This window comes from Parasteatoda tepidariorum, chromosome 6 (assembly GCF_982258835.1).
Source record: "Parasteatoda tepidariorum strain Cologne lab strain chromosome 6, Ptep-v5.0, whole genome shotgun sequence".
NCBI classification, from domain to species: Eukaryota; Metazoa; Arthropoda; class Arachnida; order Araneae; family Theridiidae; genus Parasteatoda; species Parasteatoda tepidariorum.
In genome coordinates, this window is record NC_141760.1 from 64,442,717 (window position 1) to 64,454,855 (window position 12,139).

A 12,139-nucleotide genomic window follows, 5' to 3' on the forward strand; every position below is an offset into this window, starting at 1 on the left:
GTTAATATCATGATATTAACTTACAAGTACTTGCAACATTTTAAAGTAAATACTGCATCTTTGTATGTTCAAGTAAAATTATATAATTTATTTTAATGCATAAAAAAATCCATACAAGTGAAAAATAATCCCAACTTATTAAGTATTCTATGATTCTGTAGGTAAACAAGATTCAAGATATTTCACATTAGTGACTAGTATTCTTTTATTATAGTTTCATAAAATAAAAAGTAAATATATCATACATTTAAATATGGTTTTATGAAATACATTATAAAATGCATTTAAATGTTTTTGTAAAATACATAATGTTATTGAATATTCCTGAAAATAAATGTATAGGAAATGATTGAAATAATTAATAGTCAATCAAACTTTTTAGCCACTACAGTATTTTTTATTTTAATAAATTAAACAGATTTTATTTGATGAACCATATTTGAAAATATAAAATGCTGCAATTATAATTCATGGACACCAAGTTAAATAAATATTAGAAAAAGGGCACAGATTATTCTATACTTTAGAGCAAATCAAGCAAAATATATCCTGCTATCATGTCTGAAAAACCTTATATCTAAACTAAAATTTAAATTGAAAGTTTTTAAAACCTAAAATTATAGATAATTCCTGTTCTATTTATTTCCCATCTCCCTAAGCTATAAAATGTATACTGTAATTGTAATTTGTGTTTTAATGATGGCAAACTGATTCTAATGATAATATACAGAATTATAAATGCTTTTAAAAGCAGCTGTAACGCGTTTTCTTGCTGCTTTTAATCGAATAGGTTTGAATGCAAATTATTTCAAACTATTTTACTCATTCTTAAAAAACTCTTTATAATTTTATATGTATATTTCTAATTTTTACTTCTTATACAACAATAGATTTAAGCTGGTGCATTTATAATTTTACTATTAAAGTTTTAGAAACAGTTTCCATCTATTATTTTACTATATGTGTTACGGTAATATATTTACAATATGTGAGTGTAATTTATGTTCTGAAACATATTTTAATATTTTTTTCTATAACATAAATTTTTTTTATATAAAATAAACACTATATAAAACAAACCCATAAAGGATATTGTTTACTGAATTACAATTCATTTTAAAAATAATGCTTTTTATTAAAGAGTAATTAAATAAAAAGTCTTTATTAAACTCTATTTTATTGTAATTTAATTAAAAGAAAAGAAAAGCAGTATAAAGTATTTAAAAAACATAGATTACATCTGGTGTACGTAATACTCAGTACATATGCATAATTGGCTTTGTTATAATTAGCATATTTCCAGCTTTAATAAATATAAAAAAACTAAAAAAAACTAGAGTTTCTCTCTATTGTTCTGTTATAGTATTTTTAGATGTACAATAAATAACATGTGATGATATATAATTTTAGTGGTAGTAAACTGATTCTCATATTATTAAAAACTCATTTAAAATTATTTTTAAAGAATAATAAATTCTTCACTTTCAAAAGTTTTAGCATGCATTTTCAAATTTATCTATTTAAAAGCTACGAAATGCACACTTAAAAAAATATAGGCATACAATGCTAAACTATTTTAATATTTATTTGGTCAGTAGTGGGACATTTTAATTCATTGACTTTTTTAAAATACATAATTTCCCTTTATGTAAATCATGTTTAAAATTTGAGAAGTAATTTCCATGGATAATTTTTAACCTATAATTATTTTATGTATTTTAACAGAAATTTAACAGTTACTGTAGAATTTAGAAAAATGTCAGAATATTTTAGTTTTATCTTTAATATATATAATATTATTACAATATTGTACTTATATGTGTTTTACTTTGTGAAATAAAAGGACTCAATAATAATAAAAATAATTAATAAGAAGATGCACAGTGTTTTTATTATTCAAATTCATGTGCAGTGCACAAAAAACAAAACCGGACCAGCCTGAATAACTTTTGATCTAATAATCCGAGTTTTACGTTCTAGGACTGAAGGTTAATTGTTCGAGGGGGCATATTTTACTATATTTCTCATATTTTACTATACATTCTTACCCGTTTGCATATTTTATCATATTTTGAGAAATTCTAAGTGAATGGAAAAATTTCTGCACACAATCATAAAATTCGTTATTATCATTTTAAAGTAGGTAATTTTGCATGGTAAAATACAAAATTTGACCATAATCAGTTGAATAGTTCTTGAAAATTGAATTTTAAAAAAGTTTCATATTTCAAATTCAATTTCTCACGAACTATTCAATCGGATTTTCTCAAATTTCATATTTCGCCATGCAAAATTACACACATTAAAATTGTTAAAAATTGCATACCTTACAATTCAAATTTTTTGGACTATTATTAAATAGAATAATAAAAAAAAATATAAACAAAAACTTATTTTTTAAACAGTTATCTTTTTTACAGACAGACAAATTTTATAAATGCGTCCAAAAACTTTTACATTCGTTTAATATATTCTTGAGACAAGGCAAAATACGCAAAAAGTAAAATTAACATTAAGGGGTCCAAACTTAGGGCCATTCTCCTGACCAAACTATGGGGACCGTATTTTCTCGATTGCGGTTACTCCCTACATTATGGGCGTCAGAAATCTGAATTCGTTGAACAAGAGATATATCTATTCAGAGAAAGTACGTTTTTGATTTCATAACTTAAAATAAGGCCTGATTTTATTAATTAGCATATATGAGTTGACCCCCTCAAGTCATTAAGATTGACTCCTAGAACGTGAAAATGCGATCATAAGATCAAAAGTTATTCAGGGTGGTCCATTTCTTTTTGGCGCACTGTACTTTGATAATAACACTATGGCAACATGTAAAGTTAAAATTTGATATGCTAGAAATAAGGAATTAATTAGGATTCTTCATGAAAACACAAAATTAAGTAGGAAACTAAAAAATAATAATAATAAAATAAAAAAATATTTTAAAAATTATACATTAAATTTGTAAATACATGTCATTTATAAATGTGTACATAACAATATTTCACAGAACCAAATACAAAACTTACAGATATAACTTAACAAAAAAAGAAGAAAAAAAATAGGTTAAAAATGTTCATTACTTCTATAAATTTTAGAGGAAAATTATAAAAAAAAAAAAAATGCTCAAAAGGAATTACTTATATGATTTTTTTTCCTTTTAGTATTTTAGTTTCCATTAAAAAAAATCTCAACATTCAACTTCAAGGGCATAGTACATGTTGAAATGTAAATATATCAAAGCCTTAAACATACTTTTTTTTTTAAATTTAAGAGTTATTGCTTCAATGTAAGTCCTATGATTATATATACACACATAAAGATAACTAGGATTTGATTTTTAAAAAAATATATATATATCTTTTAAATAAAAGCAAAACGGTATCTTAAGAAAAAAAAAATGTGGAGTGTGGCTGAATTAAAAATTTTCTTTAACTTAAAATACAATGTAACAGTTTTTACTAACCATTAAGCTTTTATAACATATTTTTCATATTCAATGCTTGAGAGTATTATGAAACAGATTTATAACAAATATATCAAGTTCAAATTTTTTTTTTATCAAAAATTGTGCGGCATTCTAAGTTATCATTCATATTGTTAAATGCTTCAGATGGATAGAGAGGGATGCTGAAGATGGAAAATAAAAATAAATAAAGCTTAAAATGTTTCAGTATTTTTTTTAAATCAATAAAAAAACTTTTTGACCTGTCTATTTTTATATTCTGATGGGTCTCGAGTTTTCTCGATAGTGGGTCTTAAACTGTAACAAAAGTTATGACATTGACAATTAACTTTTACAGGAACTGAAAATCAATTGCTATTTTCTCTTCCTTTGACAGATGAAACTTGATGGCACTTAACAACAGGAAAACGCAACTATAAGAATATTGTAGTTTAATGGAAAGCAAACTGAATCCTTAAGTTCTAAAACTTAATCAAAATTTGCAAACAGTATCAAAGAAATAAAAAAAATAAAAAATTCAGATTTCAGAAGGCTATTTATCAAAACACTTTTTATTGATGAAAATTTAAAAAGAATATATAAGAAATAGCTTAGAGATGACAATGATTAGAAAAAGCTAATTTCTATTCAGATTATTTTCAAACATATTATGAAACACAATGAGTGAATGCTATACAAATATACACAGAAAATTCAATATTTACAATTTTTATTTTAAAATATAATTAGAAACAGGTAAGGTAGTTACTACTCTATTCAGCAATTGATAAGTCCATGCTTTCATTAGTTGAACTAAGCCTCAGAATGTCATTTAAAATCTCTCTTTCTTCATCCTAGAGTTAGAAAAGAATGCACTGTTTTTACATACTATTATCAGACATTTTTTTTGGCTCAGTCATACTCATCTCAAATATGAACAGTAAAGACAGCTCAAAAATTGTCAAAGCTTGAACATTCAAATATATGATTCACATGAACAGTATAAATTTTCATCAAGAACAGCAAAATATTTACATCAGCAATTGTGAAACAGATTAAATTTAGAACTAGCCCTCTGAACATAAGTTTTGATTTTATTCAAACTTAAAGTTTTTGATTTATCTGCGATGAAAAATTACTTTTCCTCAAGTTATTTAATTAGGAAATAATATGTTACAGAAAAATTTCTGAATATAATACATTTGGATAGTTAAGTAAGAAACATAAATTATACTCACAATCAAAAACATTTTTTGAAGCTTTTTAATTACTGATAAAATAAAACATTAGGTTGTAGGATTTCTAATCATGCAATTCCTTCATTAAAAATGAATTTTCTCTTGATCAGAGATGCTTTAGAGATTTTGTCTAAGGTCGAGAACTCTTACAAAACCTTTAAGAGCTGCGAACGTTACTATATTTTCCCCCAAAAATTAAACCTTACAAATCTTTAAAAAAAAAAAAAAAAGATTGTGAAAGAGAACAAAATGAAATATTAAATGATTGGCTCAACAATATGCATACGTTTGTATGAGTCATCGATCATGATGTGCTACTTATAGGATTATATACCAGAGGAAATAATTCTTCAAAATTATTAAAATACTTTTACAAACTTACAAAATACATTTTCATTTAGCATTCATTGAAGTAATTCTAGTTGCACATTTTATAACAAGTTAATATTTTTTAATTGGGCTTATAATTATTATATAAGGCAAAAACTTAAAAGTTTTAAGGGAAACTTTTATGCCTTTATTTTTATATTTTAGAGGGTAGGATATATTTCTAATGATTCTTATTATTGGTATTTTTTATAAAAACTTTCGCTTTTATAAAGGAAAATCAAAATTTAAACTATGAGTAGTACCATCAATTTTGAAATTTTCATTTTCTATGTTAATTTACAAAATTACAAGACTAACAATTTGACATAAAAATTTCTTTTACAAATTACTTTGAAAAATAAAAATTTATCAAATAGTTACAAAATTAAAGATCACCTCTTGCAGGTAGGAAGTAGATTTTATTGATGAAAATTACAACTCTAAAATATTGTGAAAACTACAGTTACTTTATCACAAACGGGTTGGTCGCTATGGCCTCCGGCCCCGCGCCAACCAACCAAAATCACCATAGTGATATTTTTCCTTCACTTGTTGCTGAGGGTGGCAACGGGTGACTGAGATGGGGGCCATGTGTTTTAAAATGTAACCAAGTAGTGTGTGTTTAAAAGGGAGATTAAAAAAACTATCTCCTACAATTGTACCATGAATAAATTTTGTTTTAACATTTTTAATAAAGTCTTATAACTGAAGCTTTTTAAAAAGTGTTATAACTTTAATTTTTTTAAATATAAATAATGCATTAAAAGATTTCATATAGAAAGAAAATTGTGTTTCAAAACAAAATATACTATATATACTATTACTATTTTGAATTTGTGAAAATTCCAAAAAAAAAAAAAAAAAAACCCTAAATGCAAACTAACTGAAGACCCTTAAAAAAAGCCCATCTCTCGTTTCAATGACAGGAACAGATAGTCAGAGGCCATTGATTGATTATGTTGTGTGGAACGAATGTACTAAAAGAGTGTAGTAGTGTAATTTTAAATTGACTGGATTTGACTCAAGAAGTATTTTAAATAGCGTGAATGTGAATCGAGACATATAATTTTAAATCGCGTGAATACAAATTGCGATATGTAATTTTAAACCATATGAATATTCAATTGCGAAATGATTTTTAAATGCAGTAAATTCAATTTTGAATTGCATTCATATAGGTACGAAAATTAGTAAAAAACGAATTTTATTTTTCAGAAGTTTGAAAAAAAGCAATATTTTCTTTGAAAAAAATAGAACTTATTTTTTTAATTATTATTTCTTTTTTAAAAAACATAGAGTAGAATTCTGCATAAAATTTGAAAAAACTCATCCTTGAAAACTATTGCAACTATGCTTTCTGTTTTAAAGTTACCCAAATTTTACCAAACCAGCTTCACTATTTACCAAAAAAATGCTAAGAAAATAATTATGGTGTTGTCCAAATAAATAACATTCCATGAATTTTCTACAGTCATTAAATTTAAAATCATTGTAAGCAATCTGGCATTGTCTAAGTCATCAAATTGAAAGAAAAAAAAAGATTAAACATTTATTAAAATCAGAGGATAACAGTCAAAGCCATTAAGTTTCAACAACCCAGATGAGACTAAAAAGCTGGAAAGACTTCCATTCAGATGGAGTGCTGACATTGAGAAACATTTGAAAACATTAAAAGTGACTCAGTGGAAACAACATGCATCTTATAAACTTCGATGGTAAATAAACTTGTTGGGGCAATCCTTGACCTATAGAGCCAAGAGCTATAAATTCTGATTTAACAAATCAAATGTAAAATAATTAAAAGAAAATAGAATCTATAATACAATACCTTCTCAACAAATGTTTTCAGCGTTTTAGCTGTCTCCAGAATACTCTCAGCTAAGACATTCCACACACGAAAATCATACTGTGATAACATTGTGACTGATTGTACGCCATCCTGCACACAAACATGGCGTAATCGCTCACTGGAATCTTGATTATTTTGTTCTGGCACATTTAAAACTCTTTCATTATGTTTCTGAACATCTAATATTAATCGATTCACAGCCTCTGAAGTTCTTGCTACAGACACTAAATAGCCTTTATCTAAAATAGAGGAAAAATACAGAGTACCGTATTAGAGGTATAATAGCTAATTGTTTCCTAAACATAAATGTAACAATTCTACATAAATAAACTGATTTCTTGCATTGTGCCAACTTATATAAGTATTTCAAATAGAAATTAATTCAAATTTTACCGAGTATCTCAAAAAAGAAATAAATATAAACAACTTAGTTGTAAAATAACTACCATTTATAGTAACTAATCATAGGATAAAATTAACGAATCCCTACAGCGAATATTTCAAGGAAATTAGCCTAACATACAGCAGAAAAAATTTATTTATTTTCCAGTTAGCAGTGGTATCTACTGATGTACTTTACGACTAATTTTTAAATTTGAGGAGAATAAATAGCTGGTTTTTTAATCAGCAAATAGCACAATATTTACTAGTTCCAGTTTTCTGATGGATTTTTCAAATTTACGAAGATCTATGTTTATAAAAAAATTTTATATACTTCAGTGGTTCTTTTCTTGTAAAAATAGAGTTTCAATAATTTTCAAAATCCTGCCAAAAAGAGCATTAAAATAAACTAGCTTTATATTTAAAAAAAAATTTATGAAGCTGGTAAGTTTTAATTATAATAAATTTATTTTTGGCAAGAATATTGCAACTTGTTTTACATTTATTATTTTGATATTGATGATTTGAAGTAATGGTAAATTTTTTCACCTCAATAGAAGTATTTCAGTTTTTTTCTTTCAAGATTTTAATATCAATTTTATTTGAATAAATAGTACCATTTTTTTAAAATAGTTTCACTTTTTATTATTTACCTATTTAAGTATAAAAAAAGATGGAATAGAAAAAAAAGTACTTTAAAGAAAGAAGTTTAAAATATAAGTGCATTAGGCTAAACATTTTATTTTAACACTTCCTTGATATTAAAGATCGGGGCATAAAAAAATGTATCATTAAAATATTATTTTAGATATGAGTGCATTTAAATTAAATTTCTTAAGTATGTAAAACTAAGGTGTCTAAATAACAGTGAATAACAGACAACTAAAAATGATATTGATGTAACCAATTTTGTGTAAAATCTTATCTTAAAGGCAAAGTATATCTAGTTAGGAAGTTATTAAAAAATAATTTAAATCCATTGCTAAATGTGACAATAAAGAAGGATTGAACTGACAATGGTAATGATGCCATAAAATATTAATTTTTCACATATAAGTGAAATTATTTCTGCCTTACAATTTTAATGCTTGCAAAATAAGAAAAGAAACACATTTAAATAAATTAAACGCTTATTGTATACATACATTTTGATAGTAAATGTAAAACAGAAAACAGATTAAACCAGTATAAAAGAGTTAGTACTGGAGTTGCCAAACTGTTGTTGATTCCAAGTGGTACTTTAAATAATTCTGATATTACTTAAAGTCGCTGCTCTTTATTAGTTTTTGTTAAGTTATTTTATTTTGGCTAGGTTATAATATTTATCATAACTTGATCAAAATAGGGCACTTGGTAAAATTTAGCAAACATATACACAGGCATGTATGTGTTAAAACATATTTAAAGCAGTAACACTTATTTATATTGTAAATGTTTTAATATTCAAAAGTAATTTAATATTCATAAGTAATATTCATTGTTTCCCTTCAAACAATAATTTTCAAAGTGCTAATTCATTTCAATTAAAATTTAGTGAAATATAAAAGATTAAAATAGTTTAAAATATAAATAAATAAAAATAGTAAAATTTTTACCTGCTATATTAATTATTTACCTGTAATAACCCAATCTTTCCTCAAAAGTCCAGAACTTAGGAGAGTGTTGTAAGCTTCAAAGTATGAATGAATTGATAATACTTTAGAATTGAATAAGCTGTCTTCAATTTCAAGGTTGCTGACATATTCATAAAAAAGAGGTTTAAACTCATTCCATTTGTTAACTGCATAATAAAATAATAATAATAATTTAATACTTAACGGTCTTACACATTTCATCAAGTTAAACAAATTTTAAATTAATATTTTCTAATAATTATTTTTAAAACAATTAGGCATTTTCAAACAGTTAAAAGAGTTTGAGATACTAATTTCTATTTGAAACTCGTTAAAAACAGTTATGTGAACTTGAATATTCACTACATTTTAAACTGATAGGAACAACAGCTGGGAGCTTTTTTTTGTGTGTGTATTATCTTTTTCTTGTGTGTGTATTATCTTTACTATATTGTTAAATTAACTAAATTACTTTTTTATGTTTGGAATTTTAAATCTCTTCATTTCATCCTTCCTTTATTTGTGATTATTAAAATATATATAATTGCTTGAAAAATTATTTTTTGAAAATAGTGGGAAATGAAACAGCATTCAGATAAAATTCTCTCAAATTAAAGAAAATTAATAAATGTTAATAGAAAAATTAAAATATAAATTTTAAATAATACTAAATAATATAAATTTGAAAAAAAAAAGAGTATAAAAATCATGATTAAAATACTAATTTTATTTATTCAAATGAAAATTTTTAAAATTAAAATCAGTTTTTCCACCTAGAACTGTATAGTGTAAATATAAAAATATTTAAAAGTTAAATTATTATGTCTTTATTGGACTTTTATACAAAGTCTACATTAATACATATTTGTTAGTTAATATATAAGTAGTTATGCAATTAAGAATTATCTCATTAGTAGCAGAGTAGACAAAGTTGGTCAATTGATAATTTTTTCCTTCAAAAACCAGAGTGTGATTTTTAATTAAAAAAATTAAGTATTTACAGCCCCTGTTTAAATAGCTTGAATCAATCATTTGATTTAGATTCTATGCCAAATCTAACTCTTAAATAAACATGCGAAATAAATAAATAAATAAACATTAATTATTTTTTCAGTTTGATAATTAATTATTTAGAGAATCAAAAGCTGCATAAATATTAACAAGTTTTTTTTTATTATGAAAGAAATATATTCAGTCAGTACTTAATGAATTCAATTTGATATTAATACTAAATATTTTTTGTTATTAATTAATTAATCACATTTTTTAAGATTATATATTATTTTGCTATTGTTTTACTGAAAGTCAATTTAAATAAAACCTATAAATATGGAGTAAAAAAGTTTCATAAAAAATTATTGATTCACATAAAAACAACAATTAAAAAAGATAATAAAATTTTTTCATAAAATAATCACCAACAAATAAGAATAGAATGATTACAAAAAACTAGCTGCATGTATGAAAAATCAAGCACTGAGTAGGTAAATGTGATTAAATATATGCATAGTGTCTAGAAAAACAATTATATATGACTATATTTACTAGATATTTTTTATTTAAGGAGTATAATGAATAGTTGAATAAATAGTTAAAAAAGCAATTGTAAAAATAACATACTTTATTAAATTCCATATCTTTAAACAATTTTTCTAGTTAAAAAGTTTTAAAAGTTGCGTTAGGAAAAGCAGAATTTAAAGACAAAGGAATCACAAAGTAAATTAGTTCAGTTAGTGAGTAATACATGCAATTAAATAAGGGGATTTTCAAATTTGAGGTATTTTTGAAACTGAAATGTTTTAAAAATAAAATTAAAATTGATCATTGTTGATGATTTTTGCATATAATCAGCCTAAAGATTGAATAAAAATTTAGATCTGTGGGGATCTTATAAGTCATCATTAAACTAAATACATTAACAGGTGAGAGACTTGACAATTTTATACAATTTCTTTACAACCATATGTAAACTTTTAAAGCTTAGGACATCATGGCTCAAATACGGTTCATAAACTTACTTTGTATATTACAAGTAATAAATGAAGCTTCACTAATTAACTTTTAAAAGCTGATGATAGACCAGGCAAAAATAAACAAATAAAATTTACCCAGCTTTTGAAAATTCAAAAATAATCTTTCATTTCAAGATTTCCTTTAAAACGATTTCCATACGGAATAATGAAAGCTATATTGAAAAGTGTTTGCATCATTTACTGAATAATTTTAAAATTGATCTTAATTTGAAAATTATCTTTGGAAACACACCCGACAGGAAAAGATCGAAAATTTCTGTCGGACAACACAAAAAAAATTAGTAAAAATTATTATAATTTAAAAAGAAATTCAAAGATGTCTTCTAGATTTACAATACAATGAATTTTTCAGAATTTATTAGTGATTTGAAATTATTTTTCATTTTGGACACTGGGAAAATATTTTTAAAAAAATTTGGCTTTGTCGTTTCAAATAGCTTATTTTTTAAGATTACTTTTTGTCAAAGATGTATAGAATAAAACTGAAAAATTTATATAATTATTATACATAATAACTCTTAATTATATGAATTTTTGGAAATTACAAACACCTAAGTCAACAAGATATTAAATTTTATAATAAAAAATTTTCTTTTGTCAGTCATCAAAATGCCTCAAATTTGAAATCCAACTATAATTGAATAAATAAAAAGAAATAAACAGCAATTCTCAAAAGTAATAATACAAATTTAAATCTATTTTAATACAGACAAAACCTTACCAAATTTTTCTACATTCAAAGAATACTGGCATAACAAATTCAATATACAGAAGAATTTATCCAAACACTCTTTCTTTTTTCTAAAAATAAACAATAATAATAAAAATACAAAATAGTAAATAGACCTATAACATAAATATAAAACATAAAAAAGTTTAAGAAAATAAATTAATGATTTAACCATTATGAAAAATCAGTCTTTAACAAGAATAAGTAAAAACAAATAAAAGTCGAGATAATAAGGATTTGTCATTAAAAAACGTCTTAATAGATTAAAAGTTAATACAAATTCATCAATAACACAGGCCTGCGATGAAAAAAATACAAGGGGTCTGATAGCTGAACTTAATGTATTTTTTGGTGCTGAAATGGAAAATAATAATGAAAAATGTCCATCACATCACGTTTTTTAGAAAAATTCAATTTTATTGGAATTTTTATGAACATTTACCATAAAAAAATTTTTCATTTTTGAATTTCTTCCTTT

The 12,139-nt window shown here is 24.1% G+C and overlaps 1 protein-coding gene across 1 annotated transcript in view; it reads right to left on the bottom strand.

Moving 5' to 3' along the window:
- Window positions 1-4,002: 4,002 nt before the first annotated feature.
- Window positions 4,003-12,139, bottom strand: part of LOC107456220 (uncharacterized) — a 34,464-nt gene continuing 26,327 nt past the window's right edge. The window contains exons 9-12 of the mRNA XM_016074023.4: window positions 11,653-11,732; window positions 8,901-9,065; window positions 6,884-7,143; window positions 4,003-4,302 (exon numbers count right to left, since the gene is read on the bottom strand). Of these exons, the coding sequence (XP_015929509.2) occupies window positions 4,222-4,302; window positions 6,884-7,143; window positions 8,901-9,065; window positions 11,653-11,732 (586 nt within the window). The 3' untranslated portion in view covers window positions 4,003-4,221. The remainder of the gene's footprint in view (window positions 4,303-6,883; window positions 7,144-8,900; window positions 9,066-11,652; window positions 11,733-12,139) is intronic.